The sequence below is a fragment of the Zeus faber genome, assembly GCF_960531495.2.
Source record: "Zeus faber genome assembly, chromosome: 12".
Classification (NCBI taxonomy): domain Eukaryota; kingdom Metazoa; phylum Chordata; class Actinopteri; order Zeiformes; family Zeidae; genus Zeus; species Zeus faber.
The window spans coordinates 22,164,348-22,192,063 of NC_137196.1; the positions used below are offsets into that span (position 1 = coordinate 22,164,348).

General features: G+C 45.4%; 2 protein-coding genes across 3 annotated transcripts; both read left to right on the plus strand.

Annotated features, from left to right (window-relative positions):
• Positions 1-982: 982 nt before the first annotated feature.
• LOC307238202 (carboxyl-terminal PDZ ligand of neuronal nitric oxide synthase protein-like) lies at positions 983-12,185 on the plus strand (the record flags this gene model as incomplete). Its single annotated transcript, XM_080011099.1, has 10 exons — positions 983-1,087; positions 1,600-1,671; positions 3,606-3,698; positions 3,821-3,879; positions 3,983-4,091; positions 7,066-7,195; positions 7,692-7,819; positions 9,237-9,392; positions 10,629-10,797; positions 11,650-12,185. 10 exons carry the CDS (start codon positions 983-985, stop codon positions 12,183-12,185), a joined length of 1,557 nt encoding a protein of 518 aa, XP_079867225.1.
• A 3,597-nt stretch (positions 12,186-15,782) lies between these two features.
• Positions 15,783-26,950, plus strand: LOC307237590 (discoidin domain-containing receptor 2-like). 2 transcript variants are annotated; one of them, XM_080010342.1, is made up of 17 exons: positions 15,783-15,830; positions 17,209-17,303; positions 18,674-18,776; positions 19,197-19,434; positions 19,679-19,826; positions 20,029-20,131; positions 20,408-20,591; positions 21,307-21,547; positions 22,075-22,140; positions 22,819-22,955; positions 23,123-23,333; positions 23,752-23,975; positions 24,270-24,400; positions 24,631-24,858; positions 24,947-25,181; positions 26,033-26,182; positions 26,280-26,950. In XM_080010342.1, the coding sequence occupies exons 2-17, from the start codon at positions 17,231-17,233 to the stop codon at positions 26,412-26,414; spliced, it is 2,607 nt and encodes an 868-aa protein (XP_079866468.1). In that variant the 5' UTR covers positions 15,783-15,830; positions 17,209-17,230; the 3' UTR covers positions 26,415-26,950. The 2 variants fall into 2 exon arrangements, with proteins under 2 accessions (XP_079866468.1, XP_079866469.1); XM_080010343.1 differs by having other exon boundaries at positions 22,075-22,107.
• Positions 26,951-27,716: the final 766 nt, after the last annotated feature.

Consider the following 27,716-nt stretch of genomic DNA (forward strand, 5'->3'; position numbering starts at 1 on the left):
CAAGCACCTTTCATACACAACATGCAACTCAAAGTGCTATAGAAAGATAGATAGATAATATATAGATAGATAGATAGATAGATAGATAGATAGATAGATAGATAGATAGATAGATAGATAGATAGATAGATAGATAGATAGATAGATAGATAGATAGATAGATAGATAGATAGATAGATAGATAGATAGATAGATAGATAGATAGATAGATAGATTCATTCATTAATAAATGAAATCGAATGTATAATTATATTATAAAAATAATTAGAATTATTTTAAAAAACGGCAATCATATGGTAATACTTAATAAAAGTGAGTGATGTTCCATTCCCCGCTGTGGGCACCTTTCCACCTTTCTCCTCTAGTTCCACAACATCCCACTAGATGTCATGCAACCATCACCGTGCACCAACCGTAGCCTGCCGGGGAGGATCCAAGTCTCTATCCTGCTTCTATTAAACATCGCAACTGTGCCTACATGCTCATGAATGTTGTTGTTTTTTTTAATGATTTTAAAAAATATATATACATATGTTATTTATTTATTTTCAGTCAGTTTTACAATGGTTGTCATGGAATCCATGGAAGCGCTCCCGTCCGGTCCGGGGTGGTTTGGGTTGGTTCCATAGATCAAGAATAACACCAGCGTCTTGACATTCGTGCGTCATCGGAAACCCCCGACAGCATCTCTTTGCCGGACCCTCTTGGGCTCTCTTCCTGCATCAGTTGAGGCTGAGGAGCTCCCAGCATCAGCACCAGCACCAGCACCAGCACCAGCACCAGCACCAGCACCAGCACCAGCATCAGCATCAGCACCAGCATCAGCATCAGCATCAGCCTCCACCCAGGTGACCTCTGGGTGGGGGAGAGCCTCCACGCAGGGAGCTGCCGCGGGGATGCTGCTGCCGGACCGGGTCGATGTCCCCGCGGTGAAACAAGGACGAGCGCTGCCGTGACAACGCGCCCGCGGTTCACTGAAAGGATGCCAGGGGTGACGAAGTATAATTTGGTGGACGACGCGCACGATCTGAGGATCCCCATGTACAACGAGGAGGTGTTCCTACATGGGGTCTGCTTCGAGGCGAAGGTACGTGCGCTACGTCGAAATTTGCGATACACGCGCGATATATCGACGCGATATCGATATGTCGTCCTGGTCATAAATGCAGCGTTGAAGGGTTGAAGAAATCTTGCTATCTTCTGAACTTCGTAGAATGTTTTGGTGGTTTTTTTGGCTGTTGTAATCAGTGACTCTACCTGTTTGCTTACGTTGTTCCACACACGTTTCCTAAAATGTTTCTTGCCTGTAGATATATTGTATGTCGTGAAAGCAACAATAATCATCCCCAAAGTACAAAAACAAATGATCGATACTGGAGTATTCGTCACATTAAATCGTGATGTTTTGCTCGTATCGCCCTGCCCTATAATAAATAATTATCATGATAACCATTGTAATTTATGCTGAGACTATGATTCATGCATTCCAATACATTTTTTTTTTTTGTGGTGATTTATCGTTGTATGGAGATTGTAATTAAAGAGGTGAAAGTATTTTTTAATGTTTTCACGTTTTTCTTTTTTTTTTTTTTTCATTAGTATATTGGCAGTTTGGAGGTGGGTCGTCCAGGCAGCAGGATGGAGATAGTTGCTGCAATGAGGAGAATCAGGGTAAGATGCTGAATAAGTAACTTGACCCTTAAGGAGTAATTAACGTTCATTCATTCCATGCTGATGATGAATGATCGGTTCCTGCGGTGACGCCAAGACTGGAGTGCAATTTTGAGGCGATTTTTTTAAGTTTCGCCATCCCTTGCAGTTTTTCGAGGGTGTCTATCTGTCATATCTCTCTCTCTCTCTCTCTCTCTCTCTCTCTCGCTCTCTCTCTCTCGCTCTCTCTCTCTCTCTCCCTCTCCCTCTCTGTCTCTCCACTTTGCTTTGGTATGCATTATGCCTAAATAACCCTTAGTCATCCCCATGTCTATTTTATGCCTAAATCATCCTTTTGTGTGGCGCCCTGTAAAGAGCAGATTTCGGAGGATGCTCGCGTCTCAGCCGCGCAGGGACTATTTGTTTTGACAGCGCGGAAAGAGGGGATTAGAGTCACATGTGAAGAGCGTTTTCGGGTAATGAGAGACAGCTCACAATTCTGTGAATAAAGCCCCCCACCCCACCACCACCCTCATAATTAGAATTAATCTCAAGTTCATTTTTAAACAACCCAGATATTCTTCTTCTTCTTCTTCTTCTTCCCTAAGAGGCTCTGGGAGAGAGTCATCACAGAGTTTTGCAAATAAACCAACATCTCTTCTGGTGCATTAAGCGTGGCCGGTGGAGGAAGCGACCACAGCGGGATGTTAAGGAGGGGATTTAGCCGGGGTCATCAGCTGGACGGAGCCAACTGTTACATCCAATCATGCACCAGTCTGTCACTCAGAGCTCATGACGACCAACAAGGACTTTAGTCATTATCCTTCCCCCGGGCGAGTCTCATCGACATGCGCCATTGATCCGTGGTTGCGCCAACAAATAACAGGCTTCCTAATTGCTCATGAGTTTATTTCGCGGCTGGTGGAAAAACCCTGTATCGAATAAAAGCTTCAGTACTTCAAGCGGTACGAGATAAGAGAGGCGATGCTATGTCTTTATAAATATCCAATAGAGTATTGTTTATCTAATGGACTGTTCCTTGTAGATAAAATGGGGCGCTGCATGGGAAACGGCAAACACACCTCTTATGTTCCACTTCCCCGGCTCTCCACCGGTGGACACGGTGGACTATTGATAGGTGGCCTTGTTGTCTCACTTTGCATGGAGCCGGATGAGAAACAAGCACATCAGCCATACACATACACATAAGAATGTCCCTCCATACGCACACACACGCACACACACACACGCACACGCACACGCACACACACACACACACACGCACACACACACACACACACACACACACACACACACACACACACACACTCAACACTGTCGTGCATTAATACTCACACACATATGCACACACACGACCAAGATAACCCATCAAAGACACCATTGAATGTAAAATTTATCTGAAACCAATGAAATAAAAATGCAGGTGGATGAAGTTATTATTTGAACAAATAGGAAAGCAGAGAGCTTCCGCAAAAAAGTTTTTTTGCATAACGAAGGAGACGATGAGTCCTGGTCTTTACAGAAGAACATCTGATCAATTAATCATTCCGATGTTTTTCCCCACCACAAGTTGTGTTACCATTAATCGAACACACATGCACGCACACACACACACACACACACACACACACACACACACACACACACACACACACACACGTCTTCCTCACGCCGGGAACTTTGCCTTTGATAAACTCGAGCAGCTCTTTTTCAAACAGAAACCGACTCCGCGGTCCCGTCTGCGGAGGACCGTCTGTGCCCCCTCCCCCAATTTTGTCCTGTGATTAAAATATCGGCAGAAGAAAGCGCTGGCCTCACAGTTCCAGCATGCCGTTTTCCCTCCGCCCAACTCACCCTTACACGTTGCCTTTCTGAGATGTTTGGATCTGCTTTGGTCTCGTGGCGCCCCTTCACCGAGTCGCCTCTCTCCGCAGTATGAATTCAAACTGAAGAACATCAAGAAGAAGAAGGTCAACATCATCGTGTCCACAGACTGTGTCCGGGTGATTTTGCGGAAGAGGAGAAAGGTCAGTTCCAGGGGGGGGGGGGGGCGGATTGTATTCGGTGCGATTTTAAACGTTGACAAAATGCACACCGTTTAAGAAACGTGAACATGTTTCTTTTCTCTTTCCGCCCCCTGATGCGACAGAGGAAAGAGTGGTCGTGGGACGACAGCGCGATCCTGGTGACGCAGGACCCCATCTACAGGTGCCCCCCGCAGCCACGGAGCTTGAACCGCTCGTCCGCGCGCCGGGGAAAAATACGACTTCTCGTATTTTTCCGACACTTTTTTTGGTTTCTCTCCTTCCAGAATATTCTACGTCTCCCACGACGCCCAAGACCTGAAGATCTTCAGCTACATCGCCAGGGACGGACAGAGCAACATTTTCCGCTGCAATGTGTTCAAGTCCAAGAGGAAGGTAGAGAGAGATTCACTGGAACCTGAAGATATCCACGAGCGCTGGGGCGATATGTCGATATAATATCAATATCGTGATGTGAGACTAGCTATCGTCTGGGATTTCGGTGATTGAAATATCGTGATATAGTTCAATGCTGCTGGGTTGAAAAGTGAACCAGCACCAGAGCCGACCACTGACACATAAACACTGTAAGACCAAATGCAGGCAAATATGCACCTATTTCCACAGTAATTTTAATTGGCCGTTTGAAATACGTCACTGATGATATTTCTCTCCAATGTCATTTTTATTCTATTCATTATTATTAATCGTATAGTTATTCAGCATTTTCTAACAATAACAATAGCAATAACAACAACAACACCAATAATAATAAACTTTATTTGTATTGCATCTTTCATAGACAGCAAACAACTCAAAATGCGTTACATTAATACAAGGCAATCAAATAGTAGTAAAGCAAAGTAGTAGCAATATTATTATTATTATTATTATTACGATTATTATTGTTGTTGTTGTTGTTGTTAATAATAATAATTATTATTAATAATAATAATAATAATAATAATAATAATAATAATAATAATAATAATAATAATAATAATAGTAATAGTAATTATTATTGTTATTATTATTATAATAATAATAATAATAATAATGAATAACATTTACTTATCCTTCTCCCTGCTTGGTCATAATATCCACATCACTAAGGTTTTTCAAATATTTCTTGTGTGTTAATATCTTTGGAATGCACTGATATTCAACCCCCAAATGTTGCGGAATTATCGAGATTGAGCTGTTGGTCCAAAAAAATATATATATGATAACTGATTTTGCCAGTATTGGCCAGTCCTACTATCCATCTGAACCGCAAACCCGGTCAAGCCCTGTGCCGCACGTCGTAGGGCGTCGCTTACGATATGATAATCAATCCGGTGTCCGGATGATGGATTGCGCAATCTGCCAATTAATTTGAGAGACGGAGCCAGCGCGCCTTTTCATGGGAGCCGCGCGATGGGGAAAAATGAAAGGCGCGCCTCCGCACCCCCCCCCCCCCCCGACATCTCCGCATAGCGAGCAGAATCAATTCAATTCCGCTTTCGACAAAGGGATGACTCTGATGTGCTCACCATGGATACTAGACAGACAGTGCCTCCGCCAAACTGAATACTAATCACACTGGTGGGAAGTGAAAAAGGAAAGGACGGGCCTCCTTCCACTCTCCTCTTAATGGCGTTTCCGCAGCGGCCTACACCCAGGAAAAGTGGCTCAGAAACCCCCCCACCCCCACCAGCCCCACCTCCACCCCCCGCTACAGAGAGCTTTATCTTGGGGTTTCCAGACCGGTCCCCCGAGCCAGCTGCCGAAGATTTGATTCACTTTCATCATCACAGTCTTCGCGGCGGGTTCAGTGAGGGCCGTGAATCCCAGCAGCTCGGGGCAGCTCCGGCCCCCCGTGTCTCCGGGCCTCGGGAGTTCTCGGTGAAGGCTGTAGGCTGACGCTTATTCCCGACTCATCTGTGAGGCAAAACAAAACACAAAAAATGCAAACGCTGTCGACTACGTGTACGCTGTAAAATCACGTGTACGTACGTTGATGCATTAAACCTGCGTTGCATTAAGGTAACTAGTGCATGCCCCATTCAAAATGTGAGACTTTCTCAGACATTTCAATGGCACAGTATAACAAAATGTCAGTGATTCAGTCCTGATTCCAAAAAAATGCGACACCCCACATCTTTGGGTCCCCGGCAATACACCCGCCAAGTGTGAAGTAGCTCGGATGAAGGGTTGTCAAGCTAATCGAAGGACATACAGACAGACAGACAGACAGAGATTTCCATCCTTCATAGTTAGAGGACACTTTCTGAACCTCATAGACCGATCTAGCCTCTAATCAACGCATCTACCTGCTTGATCACAACCAACAGACATCCCAAAATACCGTCAAACGGTCATTATCAAGGTATTCCATGAAAAAAAATATTGTGATATTTGATTTTGCCAAAACAGCCCGGCGCTACGTCACACGGCGTCTTACTAATATAGTACTATGGTTCACTTTATACTTGACCATATCCGTGCGTAACTCACATTATTCCTCACTGCTGTCTGGGAGCGCAGGCTGTGTTTTCTGGCCGGCTCTCGCTGACATAACGTCTGACAGCCTCGAAGCGACGTTTCTTCCCTGACCCCCGCGGTCACTTTGCCGGTAAATGCATTTTTAAAACCTCCTGACGCCTTCCAGGGCAGAACGCAATTTTCTGTATTTACTTTTGGAGAACAAGGGCCGGCTGTAAAATAAAATATCATTCGATTTACGGGGCTGTCTATGAGGCCTCGAAACACAGGGATGTGAGTGATGAAGCACCAGCACCTTCACCGAAATCTTTTTGTCGGGTTTTTCGCCTCTTTTTTTTTCCGTTGGATGGTAAACTTGCAAACACACCACTACATTTTGTCCATATTAAGAACCAATAACCAAGGTTTTGAGCTATTAACACCAAATGACCACGTTTTGTATATTCTATACAACTTGTATATGAATTTGTACTTGACCTAATTAACAGATTCTGATTCTGACCTCTTATCTACTATATGTAAATTGAAAGTAAATTTAAATGGCTTTGCACACACACACACACACACATACACACACACACACACACACACACACACACACACACCCGTTCGCCTCCCTTTCTCCTCTCCCGCTGCCATCGGGGTATCCTGCCTCTGAAATTGACCCATCCATCACCATCACAGCAGCGTCTACTCCGAGGCAACGGGCGGGGAGGGCAAGATGCCGAATAGCTGAGAAGCCGTAACGAGCACCACCACCTCTCTCCGTCTGTCTCTCTCTCTCTCTCGCCCTCCGTCCATCAACTCTGGATCCTCTCTTACCTTTGTTCTGTTGCCCGCTCCCTCCACCCCTCCGCCTCCCCTCACCCCTACCGCCCCCCGTCAGTCCCAGGCGATGCGGATCGTGCGCACGGTGGGTCAGGCGTTTGACGTGTGCCACCAGCTGACCCTGCAGCAGACGGCCGAGGAGCCGGAGGACGGCGGGGACAACGCAGAGGGGTCCGCGGCGGCACCAGGTGACCCACATGCACACGCACACGCGCATGCACACGCGCATGCACACGCACACGCGCATGCACACGCACACGTACACGCACACGCACATGCACATGCACACGTCCACTTCTTTTCATTGTTGTCCAAGCACCGGCTCCGCCAGCTCTCTTCCCCCCTCTCGTTCCCAGAGTCATGTCACGAATGCACAGAGAGCCGGATAGAGAGCTGTATTATGGGATGGAAGCATGCATATGTCATTAAAATATGTAACTTTCATATTCTGCCGTCGTGCCGCTCCACAGCAGCAAATTAGTCTCTAGATTTTGCCTGGCTTCCTGCCAGCTCCGACTGCTTTCTCTCACTTCGGGAAATCGTAAATGACTGCAATCTTCAAGGTAACAAAGGCGAATGAAAACGTTCTGCCCTGCAAGCCTGTACTTCTACTTCTATCGATCGATGGATCTCTCTCTCTCTCCCTCTCTCTCTCTCTCTCTCTCTCTCTCCCTCTCTCCGCAGCTAAGAAACGTTTCGCCTTGTCTGAGGAGACCGACCTTGAAGCCTCCACAGAGGAGAGCGTCGACTGCGTCTCCTCGTCAGACCCGGAGAGGAGCAGGAGGGACGAGGCGCTCGCCAACAACGCCAAGGTAAAGGCGCATTCCACTCTGTGAGCCCCCCCCCCCCCCCCCTACACACCGCTCCTTCTGACTGTGACGATGCTCTTTCGTGCCTTTTCCTCTCTCCATCTGAACCGTTAGAGATCAAAGCTCACTGGAAAGACATCACGTGCGCTGATGAGCACGCGCTAACTGAGAAAAATTCATAGTTAGTGCAAGTTTAGTGTATGTGTGTGTATCACTGTTCCTATCAGTGTCAGTGAAATCCTGCCAACTTCATTGATACTTCTTTATTTCGGAATATATTTCTGAAGATGCCGCCGCTGGACGTAATAATTTGCCAATGTTGTTGACTACAATGAAAGACAAAAAAAAATAAAAAATCCAGTCAGCATTACAGGCAGATATACAAAAGTTTTAATGAAAGATGAGTAAAACTATTAAAATTATAATTTTGCTATAGTGGACATGTCAGTGTTTTGACATGTTAGTACCCACTGCAAAAATAAACAACTTTCGGGGTCTGATGAAAGACTTCTCATAGAAAGATGCTAAGAGCCTCGTGAAGCTGTGTAGCCTCCTCCAACAGCCGAGTTCAATGAAATAATTAATGGGGCTGTTGAATATTGATGTAATCATATGGTTTATTAATTAAAATTCACCACATGATTCTCCAGTGCGAATCCGATGTTGTCAGAAAACAAGCATTCCGCTCCCTGATCCTCCACAGATCGTGTTATTACTCCTCTTTTTTCAGCGCTCTCCGCTTCCCTCCAGCAGCACGAGCTCTTTCACGGGTTGAACTGCTGGGTATTAATAATAAAGTGGTTAAAAATAAATATTTTGTCTATTACTTCTGTAGACAGCCAATCAACTGTTTTGATCTTGATTGTTCTTCAGGACATCCAGATCTAATCGTATGACTGTCAAGGTTGATGTCAACCTCCAGCTTGCTCAATTTGAAGGTCGTTATAGGTCCGAATACAATCAATACAAATGCTACAATGCAATTGGTCCTTCATCCGCCACACGCCTTATTCTCCAGCCGGTGGTATTGTGCTCCTCTAACCACAACACTCCAATGTCATTGTTTGAGCCGTAATTACTCTAAATATGGACCATCTGAGAGGCCTAGTTCTATACCCCAATGATTGAGCCCCCTCCGCTCAGAGACCCCTCGCCTATAGGAGAATGCTGCCTTGTAATTTACAATACACCCCATGATGCACACGTTGTGGTGCACGGGTAGGCATGAAAATGTTCTCCATGAACAGTATTTTCATGAGGTCCATCTGATCTAACCGCACAAATGAGGACCCCTTAAATCCATGTCGGCAGAACGTAGCTGTGTGTGCCCCACAAAAAGTCACTCTCGAGTTTCACGTCTCATGGAAGAAATAAGCCGAATTTTCATATGAGGCGGACCACTGATTTGTCCTCATTCCAGGCGTCCAGAGATGCATCGCTGCTCCTGGGCTCCCCCATCCTCGGAGCCTCTGCGTCGGGGGGAAGAGGGTCGGAAGCCCCCTGCTCCGTGGAGCTCCAGCTCCTCCAGAGGCAGCTCCAGCAGCAGGAGCAGCAGGCCCAGGCCGCCGCAGCACAGGTAGACTCAGGAAATTATTTTTCTAAGGGTTTTGTTGTTGTTGTTGTTGTTGTTGTTGTTGTTGTTGTTATTGTTGTTTTCTTCTTCTCTGCCTCTTTTGTGCTGTTCAGACACCGTGTGGGATTATCTTCTGCTGAATAGGACTTTATAGGCAAATCATCTCATTATAAAACAATTCGTTTACGAGAACATTGTGGTTAAGAGCAGAGAAAGGTGAATAGATATGACACACCTAATATTAATCTTATAACGAACTCTTGATTTATCATAGTTGCTCCAATTATGGATTTGAAAGTCACGGAACAAATATGGAAACGCTTTCATTTGTCCCTCAAACCAGCGAATTTATGCAGAGTTTTTTTGAGAATAGTGTGGTGGAATGGGATGTCATAATGTACAGTATGTCGAGGCGCTTTCAACAAAGTGAAACCTGAAGCAAAAATGTAAGGTGACCGGCTCGAAAATAAAAAAAAAACACCTTGAAACTCGCATTTGTACGTTGTATGTAAAAGCATTTACATCCCAAACCGGCTGGAACTTGCCTGATAGGAGCTCATTGTCGCTGGTTGCGTCCACTCTACAGAGGCTGAGCCGGTGTTTTATTGTTGTCATCCAAACTCTGGTCGAAAGAGTTTTATTTCACCTAAATACCAATTCAGTCCAATTTTCTTTGACAAAATAGTTTACGTCTTCAGCCTTTTTCTCTTCCGTCGTTCGAGTGAAAGACAAACCCGTAGCCTTTTCCCCGAAGGCCGCGCTGTAATTAAGAAGTATTATTTTAGGGGGTTGTAAGCTCCGAATTCAAAGTGTCACTCCGCGCTCCATAATGAGCGGGGCTCTCTTTCAAAGCTCCGCGCTCCTAATTAGTTATTGTGCTGCATCCGCTCGGCACCGCCTCGCGAGGATAAGATGAAAGTTTCGTCATTGTTTTGATGCCTGTCCCACGAAGCCTCAAACTCAGTGTGCGGCGTGCGCACACTGAGTAGCTCGCCGGCGTAATGGGAACGCTGTGTTTAGACTGTGTGCGTCGGTCGTTGTTTTTCTGGGGGTGGTGTGTTCTTTGTGCTTTCTTGACATTCAGGTCTTGTTTTCCTGATCTTTAGCGCTCAGCTGCTGCAGTGGCTGAACTTTCCCCCCGAGGGGATGAAAATAGAAGTGTCGCGCCCCATCTCATCTCCTCCTTTGTGGCTGAAGCGGAGTGTTTACCGTGCGCGCGTGCGCGTTTCCTCTCCTCAGGTGCGTGTGCTCCAGGAGCAGCTGTCGGTGGAGGTGAGCGGGCGCACGGAGGCCCAGGCCCGGGTGCAGAGGCTCCTGCAGCAGAACACCGACCTGCTGCAGCACATCTCGCTGCTCGTCAAGCAGATCCAGGAGCTGGAGCTCAAGGCGGCCGGGCAGTTCGACTCCAGTGAGTTTGGAGGGGAGCCGTTGTTTCGGGAATAATCTCGGAAAAAAAAAAACTCCCCCGTACTGTGATGACTCCCTCGCTAGACGTGACGAGCCGCCTTTCGCAACTGATTCATTCTCACCAGCCCTGTGGCTTTTGTGACGTCACGTGCAGTAAGACGTACATTTCTTCCTTGACTGGTAGATTTTGCTATTCTGCTCACTTATCCATATGCTCGGTTTGGTCTTAATTAGAGATATCTTTAAATAAATACTAGGCATTTTAGATGTGCCTTATGCGTACATACTGTACATAACGTAAGCAGTCTCATTTCTCTGCTGAGCGCTCCCTTGCCCTTTCCCTCTTCCTCTCACTCTCATTTTCATAACTCACCATTAATTATAGCACGCTGGACACCTCAGAGGATCCACTCGTCCTCCAGCCCTCCCCGCGCGCTGCCGGCGGCGGCGGCGGCCATGTTTCTGTCGTGATCTCATGAATTATCAATGCTTCCGTGTGCAACTGGGGGGGGGGGGGGGGGGGGCGCCTTTTGCCTCTCCCTCCGTCGTCCCCTCACGCTGCTTCCTTCCATCCGCGCTCCGATGTTGCCTTTTATCTAACAGATAATCTTCCTTTTTCCTGTTCTCTCTGTCGTGGTCTATTTTGTCTCTCTCTCTGGATGGCTCGCCCGTCTCCTTCTCCCTCTTCTATCTCTGTCTCTCTCCCTGTTCATCTATCTATCTATCTATCTATCTATCTATATATCTATCTATCTATCTATCTATCTATCTATCTATCTATCTATCTATCTATCTATCTATCTATCTATCTATCTATCTATCTATCTATCTATCTATCTATCTATCTATCTAGTGGGGTCCCAGGACAGTCTTCTGGAAATCACCTTCCGTGCCAAGCCCCCTACCATGCACCGTGACCCATCGACGCCGTCTTCCTCCTCCTCTGCCCCCCTGCCGGGTCCCCTCCAGCTCCAGCCCCAGATGAGCTCCAGCCCCTGGACCGCCACCCTCCCGGGGCCGTGCTCCCCCATGGCCGCGGGGGCCGACGCTAGTCCGCTAGGGCTCGGAAGCAGCGAGGGCGGCGGCGGCGTGCGACTGGAGTGCTTCCGCTTCTCCTCCATGGGCACGGAGCTCCAGGACCAGGGGGAGACCCCCAGCGACGGAGGCGCGGACGACAGCTCCCCGCTCGGGGAGCAGGTCCTCGGAGCCCTGGAGCTGCTCCGCTTCCGGGAGTCCGGCATCGGGTCAGAGTACGAGTCCAACACGGACGAGAGCGACGACCGGGACAGCTGGGGGCCGGGCGAGGGCGTGGCCACAGAGGGCCGGCTCTTCAACGTGCTGAACGCAGAGAGTCCGGCGGACTGTTTGGGGGACGAGATGGCGGTGTAGGGATGATATGTACTCTGTGGTAGAGGTCTTCATGGGTCTATCCCGACTACCGGAGACCTGACTCAGGACCCTCACGGGTTCACCTCTACATTTTATTACTGCCCATTGGGTTCGGTGGCATTGCATTCTAACTCCTTGGATCCCGGATCTATGTGTCATTATGTGTAATTCCCGGGTACAGAACCCATTATCAGCGCTGATTCCGGGTCCAATAGAGTACAGGTCTGGATTTTGGGACGTGTCCCCCTCCTCCCTCTGAATTTCTCTGCTGTCTGTTCCAGTTGAATTTGTGTGATTGTTACACATGGTGTGTGGGTAATTTACTTCACTCTCTGTTTGTGTCGCTGAATGTGTTTTATCAGTCCAGATTGTTTTGCCGTCCCTCCTTCGCTTGCGACACCGTGGCCCCCGACCGCATTGGATGGACTGAGACACACACCTAGCATGGACCGTTACCTTTGTTTTGTAAATGAGGAATGTGGGAGAAAAAAGAAAACACATTATGGATCGTCATGCGTATGTTGAGACAATTATTTTGAGTGTGAGGGCGATAAACTTGCCCACTTGCTGCGACACACCGGCAACTTGAAATGTGTTTAAGGTGAGCATGCAAGTGACAGTTCTTCTTTCCAGCGTGTACTGTAAATAGTTTGGTTTCGTTCAAGTAAATATCCTGCAAACACATAAAGAATCGATAGCACAAACCGCATCCGCACCGCTTCCCCGCATTCGTGTTTCAAGAAGTACATTCGAGGAAAAGTCCGATGTCTCGGGTGGAAACGTGGTGTTGTGCGCGGCCGCAGTGTTTCTCCGACCCTTCACAAGCTGGTCGGGTCCGTGGTTCCTTCATACTCCGACGGCCGCTCCATCCCGTCAACTCAGCGCCTACGACTCCTCAAAAACACTTTGGGGAAATGCACACACACACACACACACACACACACACACACACAATATGCCAATAAACAGTCTCTGCCACTTGTCTTCTCTATTCATTCTTTTGTTCCTTTTCCTCCGCCTGCCGCTCTTCCACCACGGACTCCTCCTCGCGCCCGTGCGACGTCCGCTGCCGACGCTTCCCTTCCAGGTTACGTCCGTCCGCGTGAAATGCCGCCTATTTACGATTCCGTTCCGACGGCGTAGCCCGGTGGATCGTAATGGCGGCGCCTGTTACCCGAACGCGTCCCAGTTTTGGCGGTTATATCCGGGCGTTCGTTCTCTCGCACCCGGTGCCGCGGGTTTCTCCCGGGGCTGAACTCCGGCGCGTTCTTTCTCTGCGTTAGTATTTAAGATCCTGTTTCCAAAACAGGCCCCTCTCCGTGTGAAGGTCCGCTGATGGTCTTTTCATAAAGGTCAGGGCTCTCCGTCGTCGTCATTAGGACCAACGGTTCGGTCTTTAAACGCCGTCGGCTCCCATTAGGCTCACCGCGCCGATACTGCCACGCCGCGGTGGCGCTCCTCCGGCGGGGAAGCAGGGAAAGGAGAACGAAGAGGCGGGTTTTTTTCGCGCCCACCTGCCATGGCACGACGCAGCCACTGGCTCAGATCAGTGCGGGGCCCCCGATGACGCAATCTGCTCTCAGTCCTTTGATAGGAAGAGATGAAAACGGTCTTTGCGTAATTACTGTGTTCGCTCCCTCAGGAATGTCGATATTTTCTCTCAATCCCCATTGGCATCGTGCAGTGTCCCAAAACACGGCTGTTTGTGATGTGGTGGGAAAACCACGGGGAAATACGTTCTTTCTCACGGGGGGAAAAAATATATAAAAAACACACCCCGGATCCTGCTTCTGGATAAACTGGCAGTTCGCTCGTTGTGTCAGAGTTTATTAATATGACACGTGTCGCGTGTCCGCACCAAACATGCCCGTTCAGGACGGGCTGATTGCTTTCAGCCCCCCCCCCCCCCCGTGCCCGCTGGCTGGCTGTTTCTCACGGGAAGCCCTGCACCCTGCTGGCTTGTTGTTCACTGTTTATTGAAAGTTCATTCATATTACACGCGTGGCGTCTCCAAATTGCACCAAATTCGGCGCTGCACGTCGTTGAGGTCCCCAGCCCTGCACCCGCCAAGTGTGAAGTAGAACGTAGGAATTGTTGTGGCGACAATCCAAGGACGGACAGACCGACAGGCCGAGAGACCGACAGACAGACAGACAGACGGACGGACAGACGGACAGGCAGACAGACAGACAGACGGACGGACGGACAGAGGGACAGGCAGACAAAAACACTCATGTAGTCCAGCAATTCAGGATCCAATAATTAAATCACAACGCTGCATAGAAACGGGCAGAAGTTTAACTTGACGACTAAAGAAATAACAATGGACAAATCTAAATCCGATCCAGACGGACAGGCAGACAGGCAGACAGACAGACAGTGATTCCCTCCTTCATAGTTGGATTAGATGTGTAGAATGCAGTTCATTTTTTTCATAATTTCCCGAAAATTATATCATTCAATTTTCTGCCTGCCTATCACAGGCCTTGTTTTTTGGTCTGTTATGTCATTTTCATCTCCCGTCCTTTATTCAGATATTACTTATGTGTAACAAATTGTCAATTGCGACCCCAAATAGGGAATAACCCTGCGTCCCAAATTGCCCCCCTATCCCAAGACCTCAATTTGGAGTGACACTGCGTCAAAAACGACATACTAGAGTACTATTGATTAGTATGTGAGCATTTTTATTTTTGGGGACTAGGGCACAACAGAGATTCTGGTCCATATGACGACCCGGAGGCAAATGGTTCATGAATCTCTCCACCGCTGAGGGTCTCATCTCTCCACCTCTGAGGGTCTGATCTCTCCATCTCTGAGGGTCTCATCTCTCCATCTCTGAGGGTCTCATCTCTTCATATCTGAGGGTCTCATCCCTCCATCTCAGAGGGCCCCATCTCTCCATCTCTGGAGTTCAGCTCCGTAGTCAGCTCCACCCTTGGTCGAAAGTTCTGACCATGGAATAAATGACGAACAGGAAAGTAAACCACTTGTATTTTTCTGTACTGTTACAAATGTTACTTGTTTTCTATCCTATTATATGTAGGAGATAAAAATGAAGGTGCATATTGATGTAGATATATACATCACATACTCAAAAAGCACCGAACCATTATAATCCATGTGTGATGTTTAGCAAAGGCCTCTATTTTCAACCTCTATATTGTATTTTCAACACACTCCAAATCGTTTTGTCATGGTCACTATAAAAATCCAGCTCTTCTCCCGGTAATTAGCATGTTTTCGTCTGAAGGAATGTAAAGTTCTGTTTTATTTTTTCGGTAGCCCTTTGGAAGTAAGTCGACTGCTGCTCCCAAAAGGATAATTGGAACCTTATGTGGATCAGGTGGAATTGTGGAGCACTTTGGCTTCAGCACCGTATCCCAAAGAGTGTTATTTTCTCTGCTGAAGAAAAAGTCTTACATCAGCCTTCGCTTCCCCCTCTCTCTCTCTCTCTCTCTCTCTCTCTCTCTCTCTCTCTCTTCCTCTCTGCCTCTCTCTCTCTCTTTCTCCCTCTCTCTCTCTCCCTAAGTCACTCCCAGGAAGAGGTCAGTGATTTTTCGTCCTGCGTGCTCCAGCTCACAGTAGATGTGGAATATTCCCTGTGACAGATGGTGCCAAAGAAGAAGAAACTATTTCACAAACGTAAGTTATCATTTATACATTTCCTCCTCGTGTGATTATAAACTTTATTCTACTTTCCGGGAGAATAATCTATTTTGGCCAGAACTATAAAAAAAAATTTGAATTAAAAAAACCTTTCCATCAGTTCATTGCTAATATTCTGTCACACAGAATTTGGTTGGAAGTCAATTCATATAATTCACTTCCTTTATTGCGTTTCTCTAGAATTAGTCTTTTTACAAAGTGATCTGATTCATATGCTTGGATGCTAATAAGGTATCCAAGTATAATCATAGATGTGTTGGAGTTCATAATATAATATAATATACAATTCATAATATATTCATAGTATGCTACATGACAATATTGTCTTATCTAGAATCATAATGTGCATACGATGAATCACTATGTGTCATGATGTAGATTTAGTAAATATCAGTGCTTATTTACCACAACTCAATTCTACTTTTTAATGAATGTGCAAGCAGGCTTTAAGTAGTACTTTTATAGTGGATTCCCAATTTAATTTTGAAAAGCCCCAGTTTGGGAGCACACCAAGCTCCAGGAGCAGTAGTTTCTCCTGGATATCGGTCCACATGACCGTGTGCCACACAAACACACAAACACAGAAACACACTGTCAGTGCATTTCGCTTCGCCCTCAACTTTTTTTTTCCGGTGCAACGACCACACGGTTTGACTGTAGCTACAGTCTGTCGAATGCCCGTCCACATTTCATACCTGAGCCATATTTCACTAAGACGTTTACAGGCCTCTTACAAGGTAAATAAACCAGGGGCTCATACTACACTCTACTGTGGTGGTGTGTGTGTGTCTGTGTGTGTGTGTGTGTGTGTGTGTGTGTGTGTGTGTGTGTGTGTGTGTGTGTGTGTGTGTGTGTGTGTGTGTGTGTGTGTGTGTGTGTGTGTGTGTGTGTGTGTGTGTGTGTGTGTGTGTGTGTGTGTGCGTGCATATGGAGGGCCATTCCTTATACCCATTAACTCCCACACAAAGGAAGCTGTAATAAGGAGAAAAGCAGAAATCAGGCTTCATGTCAGCAATGTTAGAGAATAGTCTGATTTAGTAATAATGGTAATGCTACTACTTATATTACCACTTGTACTGTAGTGCTACTACTGACAACTACTACTACTACTGTAATTTACTAATAATAATGTTCATAATAATAACCATAATGAAAACAATAAAAATACATAATAATAATAATAATAACAATAATAATAACAATTATTATTATTATTATTATTATTATTATTATTATTATTATTATAACGTATTTTAACACAGAAAATATAAAATTAAGTTAAAAGCAGAAGAAGACAGAGGGATGAAGAGAGCAACTGTAACTTTTTCCTGAAATGTTTTTGCCAAACCTTTAGGTGTGCAGCTCCTTGAGGTGAGATGAAGGTCAACATCAGACTCCTCGTCCTGTTCATCTTGCTGGTCGCCTCTGTGAGGTCCCAAGTCAACCCAGGTAGACGCACACATCCAAATTGTAATATTGTCTTTTGTATGAACATAATATACAGTGTCAATTTTGTGATATCGGGGTCGCGCCCGACCTCAAGGGTTACCCTGCCTGCCTGATATATATATATATATATATATATATATAAACATATATAATTACAATTTAAAATACAGGTTGTTTTTTTTATTCCTAAAGAGATATGCAGGAATTTGACATGATTGAGATTGAAGGCAGATTTTGGTGAATGTGTGTTTGTGTGTGTGTGTGTGTGTGTGTGTGTGTGTGTGTGTGTGTGTGTGTGTGTGTGTGTGTGTGTGTGTGTGTGTGTGTGTGTGTGTGTGTGTGTGTGTGTGTGTGTTTGTGTGTGCGTGTGGTTTGCCCAATCGTCATGCTGCAAATATCTCCAGAACAGGCAGAGCTTTCACAGGTGGGGGGCATTTAGGGGAAAAAAAAAAAACGAAGCTAAAAAACCTGTAGGTGTAGGGGAGGAGGGCGGTGAAGACGGAGTGAGCTATCGTCTGGGTTTATTCACACTGCAAAAAAATAAAAATAAAATACATTTTAACTTTTTCCACTTTTTCATCGTAAAACATTTATTTGTTTTGCCTCTCTCGTTCAAAGTGTCCTTGTGTTTTACAGTGGGAGACACAGTGCAGTTAAACCTTGGTGGCGTGTAGACCCCTCCAAGCATTAAGTGATGGCTTGGTGACCTCAACAACATCAGCAAAAAAAAATAAATCTTTACCCTTTACTTTCTCGGGTTTGATTGTTGTAGAAATAAAAATAAAAATAAAAATTAAAGCGTAAATGAGCAGTTGAGGTGTGGGCAGTTCGGACGCCGCTGGTGTCTCTTTGCTTGGACTGGCACCTACACAGTGATGGCTCTGTTTGCAGTGCAGAGGCCGCGCGGGGCAGCAGGAAGAGGCTGGGGGGAGGGGAAGCGCCCTGACCACTTTAGACTCAACACTTCACATCCCACGAGTGCGCACAGCACTCACAAATCCTTATAGCCAAGGGTTCTTTCTTTTTGTATTGTCTTTTTGCAATTATTATTTATTTTGTTTTGATTTAAAGTGGTAATCCGTTCCGATTCTTTTCTTTTGCTGGAAAAAAATACGATATTTTATACTATGCAAAGCTTTGAATAAACGAAAGCGGCCATCTCAGAGCGGAGACAAGGGAAAACCTGGATGTTGAAACAAAAAAAACAAGTTTGGATTTGAATCCTGTTTGTAATCCGCCGAATGCCATTCGATTTCCTAAATCATGGAAAATATCCCATATCCCAGCTATATTATGGCCATAATATTCAGAATAAACAGAAACAGAAGCTATGATAGTGTGAGTAACAGCTTCTTCACCTGTGTGTGTAGAGATGTGTCGCTATCCTCTTGGTATGACCGGCGGACAGATTCAGGACGAGGACATCTCTGCTTCCAGCCAGTGGTCTGAGTCGACTGCGGCCAGGTTTGGCAGGTATTATCAACCTATTATTAACCTGAGTACTTTAACATGTACGTTTCAGCATTAGTCCAGTCACGAGTCTGTGCTCTGAGAACTGAGCATTAAAGCTTTCTGGAGTCCTAATTTGATGTGGTCTCGTTCAATAAATTGATTGATTTATTGTCAATTTTCTTTGCAAATGAACGACGCCCATCGGTGGTGCTCGAGTCGGAAGTGTATTGATTGATGAGACTCGATGTCTGACCTTTATTGACCGACCTTTTATTTGATGAAGACGGACCAATGCGTACCAAAGGTGTATTCACATTAGAATACCCCCCAATGTCACTCTTATTCTTTGAATTTCAATCTCTCTCATCTCGTCATTCCTCCCCTTCTCACCTTCCTCTGTTCCTTTGTTCCTTTCGTCTCCTCTCTTCCCGAAAACCTCAGGCTGGACTTTGATAACGGCGACGGGGACGGCGCCTGGTGTCCGGACATCATGGCGGAGTCAGACAGCCTCAAGGAGTACCTCCAGGTGGACCTGCGCTCGCTGCACTTCATCACGCTGGTGGGCACGCAGGGTCGCCATGCCGACGGCATGGGGAACGAGTTCGCCCAAAGATACAGGATCAGGTACAGCCGCGACGGCAGCAACTGGGTGGCCTGGCATGACCGCAAGGGCCGGCCGGTGAGTGGTTCAAGATGATTTTCTCTTTTATTTCACGTTGGTGGACGTAACCAACTTAAAATGTAAAATCTGTTTGTTTAAACAAGATAAAGGTATCATCCTTAAAAGGCGTCAACAGTCAGTAAATTATGACTTTAAGTATGGTTAGTCCCTCAATTCTGTGAATTCACACAGGAGTAACTCAATTAGGGTTTTACTTTCCATGCAAGTAGGCAGAGTGTTAAAATATGTCTTCCTGTGCCAGGTCATTGAGGGAAACAGGAATGCCTATGATGTGGTGCTGAAGGATCTGGAGCCGCCCATCATCGCCCGTTACGTCCGCTTCATGCCTGTGACGGACCACTCCATGATCGTGTGCATGAGGGTGGAGCTATACGGCTGTGAATGGCTAGGTTAGTCATATCTTTATGCTACGTAAAGAAAGCAGTTTGGATTACTATTTGCTTTTCATTTACTAAACAGTTTTGCATATCGTCATGTTTTTAGGGGGGCTGGGCTCAGTGTGAATAACCCCTATGAGGCCGTTGTGTAGGTTTTACCCATTGACCATCGATCGTGACCATGATCATTCCCTGAACTCTCCCCTCCCGTCAGATGGACTGATTTCCTACAGCGCTCCAGACGGGCATCAGATGATCTACAGAGGCATGGACGTCTACCTGAACGACTCAGTCTACGACGGAGCCTTGGCTGAAAGGTTTGGCTTTACTTCAGGCAACAGGCAAAAACTTTTCCAAACGTTAATTAGTGTGAGGCTTTGGGTAGGGAGTGAGTCAAGTCACTTACTCTAAATGTCATGAACAAAAGGTCAGAATGCATCCAAAATTCAGAATTGGCTATAAAGGCCCGGACAGTCAATATATTGAAATCAAAATATTGACCACTTTTTCTTTTTCGGTCTTTTCTGTAATCTTCCACTCACCCACCCACTCACCCACTCATCAATCCATCCATCCATCCATCCATCCATTAGGCTGACCAAGGGTCTGGGCCAGCTGACGGACGGAACGTGGGGCCTGGACGACTTTCTCCACAGCCACATCTATGGCATGTGGCCGGGGTACGACTACGTGGGCTGGAGCAACAAGAGCTTCCCCAGGGCTTACGCCGAGATGGTCTTTGAATTCGACCACATCAGAAACTTCACCTCCATGAAGGTCATAACTCCACACAGAGAGAACGCTGGAAGAATTTCCATTAGCAGACTAATAGACTAATAGGGGGTGTTCTAAACTAAACGGAATTCTGTTTTGCTGATCCTCTGTTTTTCCACAGTACTTCTTTAGTGCTTTGACATCGTGGATTTATAGAACCGTGGCTGGACAGCCTGTCATTAGCCAGCGCTCGGGCTTGAGATCTGAAGACAAAGTTAAAGCTGAATTTGTGCAAAACTTTGCCTCTAACGACAGCAAAGGGGTATTACAAACATGTTCTTGAAGTTGAAAACACCCCCCCCTACTGCTGTTCTATCTACATCAAACATCGCAGTTCCAGCACAAAGTGGGCATAGGGCAGGGGGAGTGGGAGGGATGTTTCATAGAATCATTCACCTTCATCATCAGTGAGAGAGGTCCAGAATCTTTAAAAAAAAAAAAAGCCAACATGAGCTTTATAGATGAGCTTTGAGATAGATGTTTTAGACGGTGAAATTTTAACAAAAAACCCTGACTGAAAAACCCTGAGCAGAGGGGAGGGGCTTTCCATGGTGCCCTTTTTACCCCCCCAGTCCATGTGCTTTTTCTTTATTTTTTGAGCACCTGCCCCTCTTAACCTCTCTGGCCTGTTTTAAATGTTTATCTCCTTATTCTTAGGCTTATTTAATTGTATTTCATTTCTGTTATTAGAATTTCTGACTCTGGTTGCCACCTCCAGGTCCACTGCAGCAACATGTTCAGTCGCGGGGTGAAGATGTTCCGTCAGGCCTCATGCTACTTCAGGTCTGAACTGGACTGGGAGAGCGAACCGGTTTCTTTCCGGCCTCCCGTGGACCGGGTGAGCCAAGGGGCTCGCTTCGTCACGGTGCCGCTCGGGGACCGCACCGCCAGCGCCATCAAGTGTCGTTTCTACTTCAATGATCAGTGGATGCTGATCAGCGAGGTGGCCTTCCAGTCAGGTGAGAGGGCCCAGGTCAGCAGGTCTAGTCTGGTGGTCCTCAACCCGTCCCCATGTTCGTCCTCAGTCGTTAAGTCATACCCTCCAATCATAAGTTGAGATTTGAGCCCTAATCATTTATTTTGCAGAATGAATGGTGCTGTAACACACAATGCTTTTAGGCTTAAGTGTAGCAAGTGATGATCTGATAAGCTTTGCTTTGATTTAATTGGACCTTTATGATGGTGGGACATTCGTAATGTGAGGTCATGATGACAGCCACATGGCACAGTTGGAAACACGGTCTCAAAATTAAAGCACAGCATTGAAATTCAGTATACTTTAAAATATATATGTTTCTATTTTTATGGACGCGCAACCCAGTTTTGGACCCACCAGGTGTGAGTCACTGGTCTAGTCGGTGGAGATGATAAAAACATGAGTCCCTCCCTTTTCATTTAAATTTTAATTAATTAATTAATTAATTAATTAATTTGTTTCTTTGTCTTCTCCCTTCTCCCTTTCCCTCCCTTTCTCTCTCTTTCCCAGGTTCTGCCGTGTACAACACATCTCTGTCTCCTCGTAAGCGTGGACACCCAACAAATACACTACCAGGTCAACTGAAACACAAACACTATGGATTTTGGTTACAACTAAAAACATTGTTACTAACATAAATAAGGTTTCCAATTTCACATCCTGCTTTCCCCATCCATTTTCCTCCAAACTGAATGGAGGCGGGGTTAGTAATTGAACATCGTTCATTCGCAACACCATGGAAACCAGTGATAAACAAAGGTGATTCTCACTAGTAAACACTACTAAATAACAGAATATCAATAACAGAATGAGATGTGAACATAGCAACGATTCAATAAACATTTTTCAGAGGTAGGATTTTTGTGCTCCGCCCTCAACCGAAAATGATGATGGATAGCTGAATATTTCACTCTGAGTGAGTGTGCTTTTGAGTATTGCAACACAGAGTGCCATAGGAAAGCCTTAAATCGCTCAAAAAGAAAAGAAAAAAAGATCTGGACAAAGAGATCCATATTCTGTCATATACATTGGGCCTACACATATCTCTGTTAAAAACAGTCAAACCCAACTGTAAATCCAAGCAAACAGCGCCCCCTCCTGACCGTATGGATAATTACTGCTGGTAATAGGGGGCTTCAGTCAAGCATGAAGTCATTTAAACAACTTACCAGTTCTTACACAAAAAATGCAGGGAATTTAACTTGACTAAAAATAAAATGTATTAAGTTCCCGAATTCTAATCTGCTTCATTAGGGGATGACCCCACCCATAAGGTGGACGACAGCAACACCAGGATCCTGATTGGCTGCTTGGTGGCCATCATTGCGATCCTCTTGGCCATCATCGTCATCATCCTCTGGCGACAGGTCTGGCAAAAGATGCTTGAAAAGGTGTGAGGTTTGTTTGTTTATGTATTTGTCTTAGATTTGGGTCAATAGTCAGTAAAAACTTAACAATAAATGAACAGTACATTTTAATGATATGACTATGTCTTGCTACAGTGTTATTATTAGCACCAACTCAATTTTAAACAGATCTCTACCCATATGCTTTTCAGGCGTCCCGTCGTATGCTGGACGATGAGCTGACAGCTCGCCTTGCCGTGCAGACCGAGGCCTTCTCCTTCCTCCACTCCTCTCTGTCGAGCGAGGGAGGCTCCACCTCCAACTCCACCTACGAGAGGATCTTCCCTCTCTGCGCTGACTACCAGGAACCATCCCGCCTCATCCGGAAACTGCCCGAGTTCGCCCAGTCCACCGAAAACCTGTGTGAGCTGCCAGGGCTACGATTTGTAGGAAATTTGCAAGAGCCGTGATACCCAACCTGCGGTGCCAGACCCCCATAGAGGGTCATCAGCGATAGGAGGGTCATGAGGCCTTGGACAATTTCAAGGCAAACACTTTCCTTATAGCCAAATATTTGTTTCAAAACGGTTAACTATATGTTATAATCTGTTGTATGCCCTAAAGTACTTCCTTGGAAAACATGGGTTGGATTTTTTTAATAGAGGTTCTCGAACTGAACCAAGTTTGTTTGGGGGGTTTCTGAGGAAAAATGGTTTCGGAACCCCTGTGCTAGAGGCACTCGTGTGTTGCTTTAATAAAAGTACTCTATATATTCTACGACAGGTTTGCTGAACATCCTCCTCCTTTCTGTTTGTGCGTGTGTGGGAAATGTGCCTCACAGCGTCCAGCAGCTCCTCCAGACCCCTGGCGGCCGGGGGCTCGGACGGCGCTCCCCACTATGCAGAGGCGGATATCATCAGCCTGCAGGAGGCATCAGGCAGCAACACCTACTCCATTACCGCCGTCAACATGAGCCTCCTTTCTGGACGTGACACGGCCATGAGAGAATTCCCCCGGGACAAGCTCACCTTCAAAGAGAAACTGGGAGAGGGCCAGTTTGGAGAGGTATATCAAAAGCCAGACTTTCTCTTTTTTTGTCTTTGGTGTATGCTTTAATCTGTGAGTGCCTTTTACCAAGCCTTCCTTCCACGCCGTCTGTTCATTTGCCTTCCTGGATTTGACAGTGAAATGAATGATGAATTTCCCCGCATTTTAAAAGTGCCGCATTGAGTGTGAAGGGGAGATAACAGCAGGGGACCGCGGTGAATGGCGTTCAATACCGCTGAATCAATGATAGCAAGTGGTGCCAAGTGGAAAGGGGGATTAGAAAAGTGACTTCTCTTTTTATTTTTTAAACAGGTGCACCTGTGTGAGGCCCAGGGGATGCAGGACTTTCTTGACGAGGATTTGTCGGTGGAGAGCAGCAGCGGCGAGTCGCCTTTGCTCGTGGCTGTGAAGACTTTGCGTGAAGATGCAAACAAGAATGCAAGGTATTTTTTAATTACTATAATAAACTATGGTTTTGTGTGTTATACTGGATTAACTGATTCAATTGCAATACCCAAGCCAAATCATAATACAGAAATAGACAATAATTGAAATATCTACTTGTGTGTACTTTATTTAATCAATCTCCTGTGTATTCAGTCCTTTTTGGTTCAGGTCCATTTGTGTTCACTTCGAGTATTTCTTGCTGAAATTTGACCTGTCCGCTTCGCAGGAACGACTTCCTGAAGGAGATCCGCATCATGTCCCGTCTGAGGGATCCCAACATCGTGCGTCTGCTCGCCGTGTGTGTGGACACGGATCCTCTCTGCATGATCACAGAGTACATGGAGAACGGAGACCTCAACCAGTTCCTCCATAACCTGCAGCTGAAGGAAGGTGCCGGGGAGGACGACAGCGCGCTGAAGGAGGAGAAAGTGTCTGGCAACATGGCCCTGGTCAGGTAGGCCGCTGCTACGAATACATCTATTATGTGTTTTAAACAGCCTCATTTGGGAGTGTTGACTGTCGCCGTCCGCCTGTGTTCTCAGTTACAGCACCCTGATGAGCATGGCCGTGCAGATCGCATCCGGTATGAAGTATTTGTCTTCCCTCAACTTCGTCCACCGAGATCTGGCGACCCGAAACTGCCTCGTGGGAAAGAAGAACACCATAAAAATTGCTGATTTCGGAATGAGCCGGAATCTGTACCGGGGGGACTACTACCGCATCCAGGGCCGAGCTGTTCTGCCCATCCGCTGGATGTCCTGGGAAAGCATTCTACTGGTGAGGGTTACAGGGGGCGGTGTCTAAATACAAATATGTCATTACTGTATACAGAACTCAACATTCACATTGTGTTGATTTTTGGATGTTTTTTTCCGTAGATTACCTAAGCACTATCAGTTCTATTTTAGAGAATGGGTGCATTGAAACTTGCTACTGGTCCTTGTTCTAAAATGTAGGGTCCTAACAGAGGATCAGGGCCTGTTGGGGTCTCCTCTACACCGTAGAAAAGCACACTGCCTTGAAGTTATTTAGGTATATCCATGGTAGTTATAATAATTACATTTCCATTTTTGGCAGCACCAATTATTTGCCCAAGTTTTGCAATATTATACCATTTTTTTATTATTATTATTTTTTTTTTTAACCTAAAGTGGACTTGTTTCACATGAACAACTCCACTCTTTCAGCTGTTTATATACACTGTATGATTTGGGCTTCATAAACTAAATATTCTGACTTCAGTCTACAAAATGTGGTGTCTTAATTTTACAAAGTTTGCAGGCTTAAGTGACAAAATAAATATTTGGAAACAAAATAGTATACAGTTTACATATTCAGACCACTTGTTGTTTAGAAATGTGATATAGTAAGTTGGCAAAAGAAAAAGTTCCAAGGCAGAACTCACTTAAGTGAACTAACTTTTTAAGTTGAAGTGTCTTGTTATTTCTCACAGTGAATGTATTGGAAATATTGCATCAAAACAAGTAAATCCCGGTAATTTGAGCTCAAAGAATTGTAAAAAAAAAATGCAATGATTTGTGTGGAATTATTAAAACTGTAATTAATCAAGCATTTAAAGCAGATTTTAAGACAAGTGTTATTTACACTTAAGACTTATCATGTCCCAGGGTAAGTTCACCATGGCCAGTGACGTGTGGGCCTTCGGCGTGACGCTGTGGGAGATCCTGACTCTGTGCAGGAAGCAGCCCTACTCCCAGTTCTCCGACGAGCAGGTCATCGAGAACACAGGCGAGTTCTTCAGAGACCAGGGCAAACAGGTGAGGAGCCCCCCGAAAGCACTCTGCGGGGAAACAGTCACTTTGACAGTAATTCCTACCAGATCAGATGATATTCTTCTCACTTCTTCTCCACCAGGTGTACCTGCCAAAGCCTTGTTGCTGTTCTGACGGCGTCTACACAGAGCTGATGCTGAGCTGCTGGAGGAGGAACGCCAAGCAGAGGCCAAGCTTCCAGGAGATCCACCGTCAGCTGAAGGACAACCAGGCGTAGCACGCCGTTTTACTCCATATTTCACTTTTTTTTAATTTCTGATGCAACCCGTCATAATGTTTTAGAGAAGTCCTTCCATTTTCATTGGATTTGCTTTTGGGCAGAGCTGTACTGTAAATAAGAAGATATAGGGCCTGGCATTGTAAATAGAAAGCAACTGATATGCAAATAATCACTATGTGAATGATGATGTACACAGCTCTGTTTAACTTACTTGCTCTTGTGTACGTAGTTTTTTTTTTCTCTGAATATTGTTTCTATGCCTTAATATAACCCACCCTGGTTCTCTATGTCTATCTGAATTGTTCTACTATTTATTAGATTGCCTCAGAGCTGTTTTACATAATTATTTTTTATTGTTCTCATATTTATTGCCCATAATATTTTAGTGAAGAATAATGGCATATACACTTCAGCCTTCAGAACAAGAGAAAAAATATATACTTTTCTACTTTGCTGTAGCAACACTATGATTAGAAAATAACAAATTACACACCTTTTGTTTTTTAAATGTACGATTGTAAGTTGCAAAATGAATTAAAATATATAAACAAGTTGCTATTCCTGCCAAAGACTTCCTGTGCATGAGAACTAAAGTGTTACCAGTTTTTGGGTTAACACATTTTTACTCATCTGGTTTTACTTATTAGGGGTCCAGCCCCAAATAATTTCATAAGCAACTGTATTTTTCAGGTCATATGATAGCATTGCAGTCTAGTGATTGGTCAACACCTGGGCCCTCGCCAAGATGGTGGCACGTGCAGAGGGGACTGACGTCAGAACTTTAAGGATGTCATGGATCCGACGAACCGACAGACAATCTGAATAAGACGTGTATTCGGGGCAGTTCCAACATGGCGTCGTTCGAGTTTCATCCAGATCGGTTCAGTATCGTGGAAGAAGTTTGTGATCAACATTGGCGACCTCACCAAGCTGGCGCCACGCACAGCACACATGCGCAAATTCAGGGAGTGCATAGAGCACGTGATAGCACTGCAGTCTAGTGCCAGTCTATAAGCTCTTAACCATACAAAGTTACAAAGTGACAGGTGTGATTTTATTTTTATTAACCTTTATTATGTTTGAAAACATGTTTGTAAAAGTACTACCAGAAGACAATTGGATTGAACAAGGCGAAGCATATTACTTGCAAAAATATATATTTACGCTTCTAATAAATATATATGGAATACTGACACGTGCAAAAGTAAGTTCTACAAAATAAGATAGAGACAAGACATAATAACTCAATAGCATCACTGTCAGAATTTGTAGACATTCCAGAGATATGAATGTAAACAC

Excerpts from the sequence above, each read along its gene's own strand:
- LOC307237590 (XM_080010342.1), top strand. The coding sequence starts at position 17,231 with ATGAAGGTCAACATCAGACTCCTCGTCCTGTTCATCTTGCTGGTCGCC. Across the intron at positions 20,592-21,306 it reads GAAACTTCACCTCCATGAAG|GTCCACTGCAGCAACATGTT; the intron begins GTCATAACTCCA and ends TGCCACCTCCAG. Across the intron at positions 23,334-23,751 it reads CCAGTCCACCGAAAACCTGT|CGTCCAGCAGCTCCTCCAGA; the intron begins GTGAGCTGCCAG and ends TGTGCCTCACAG.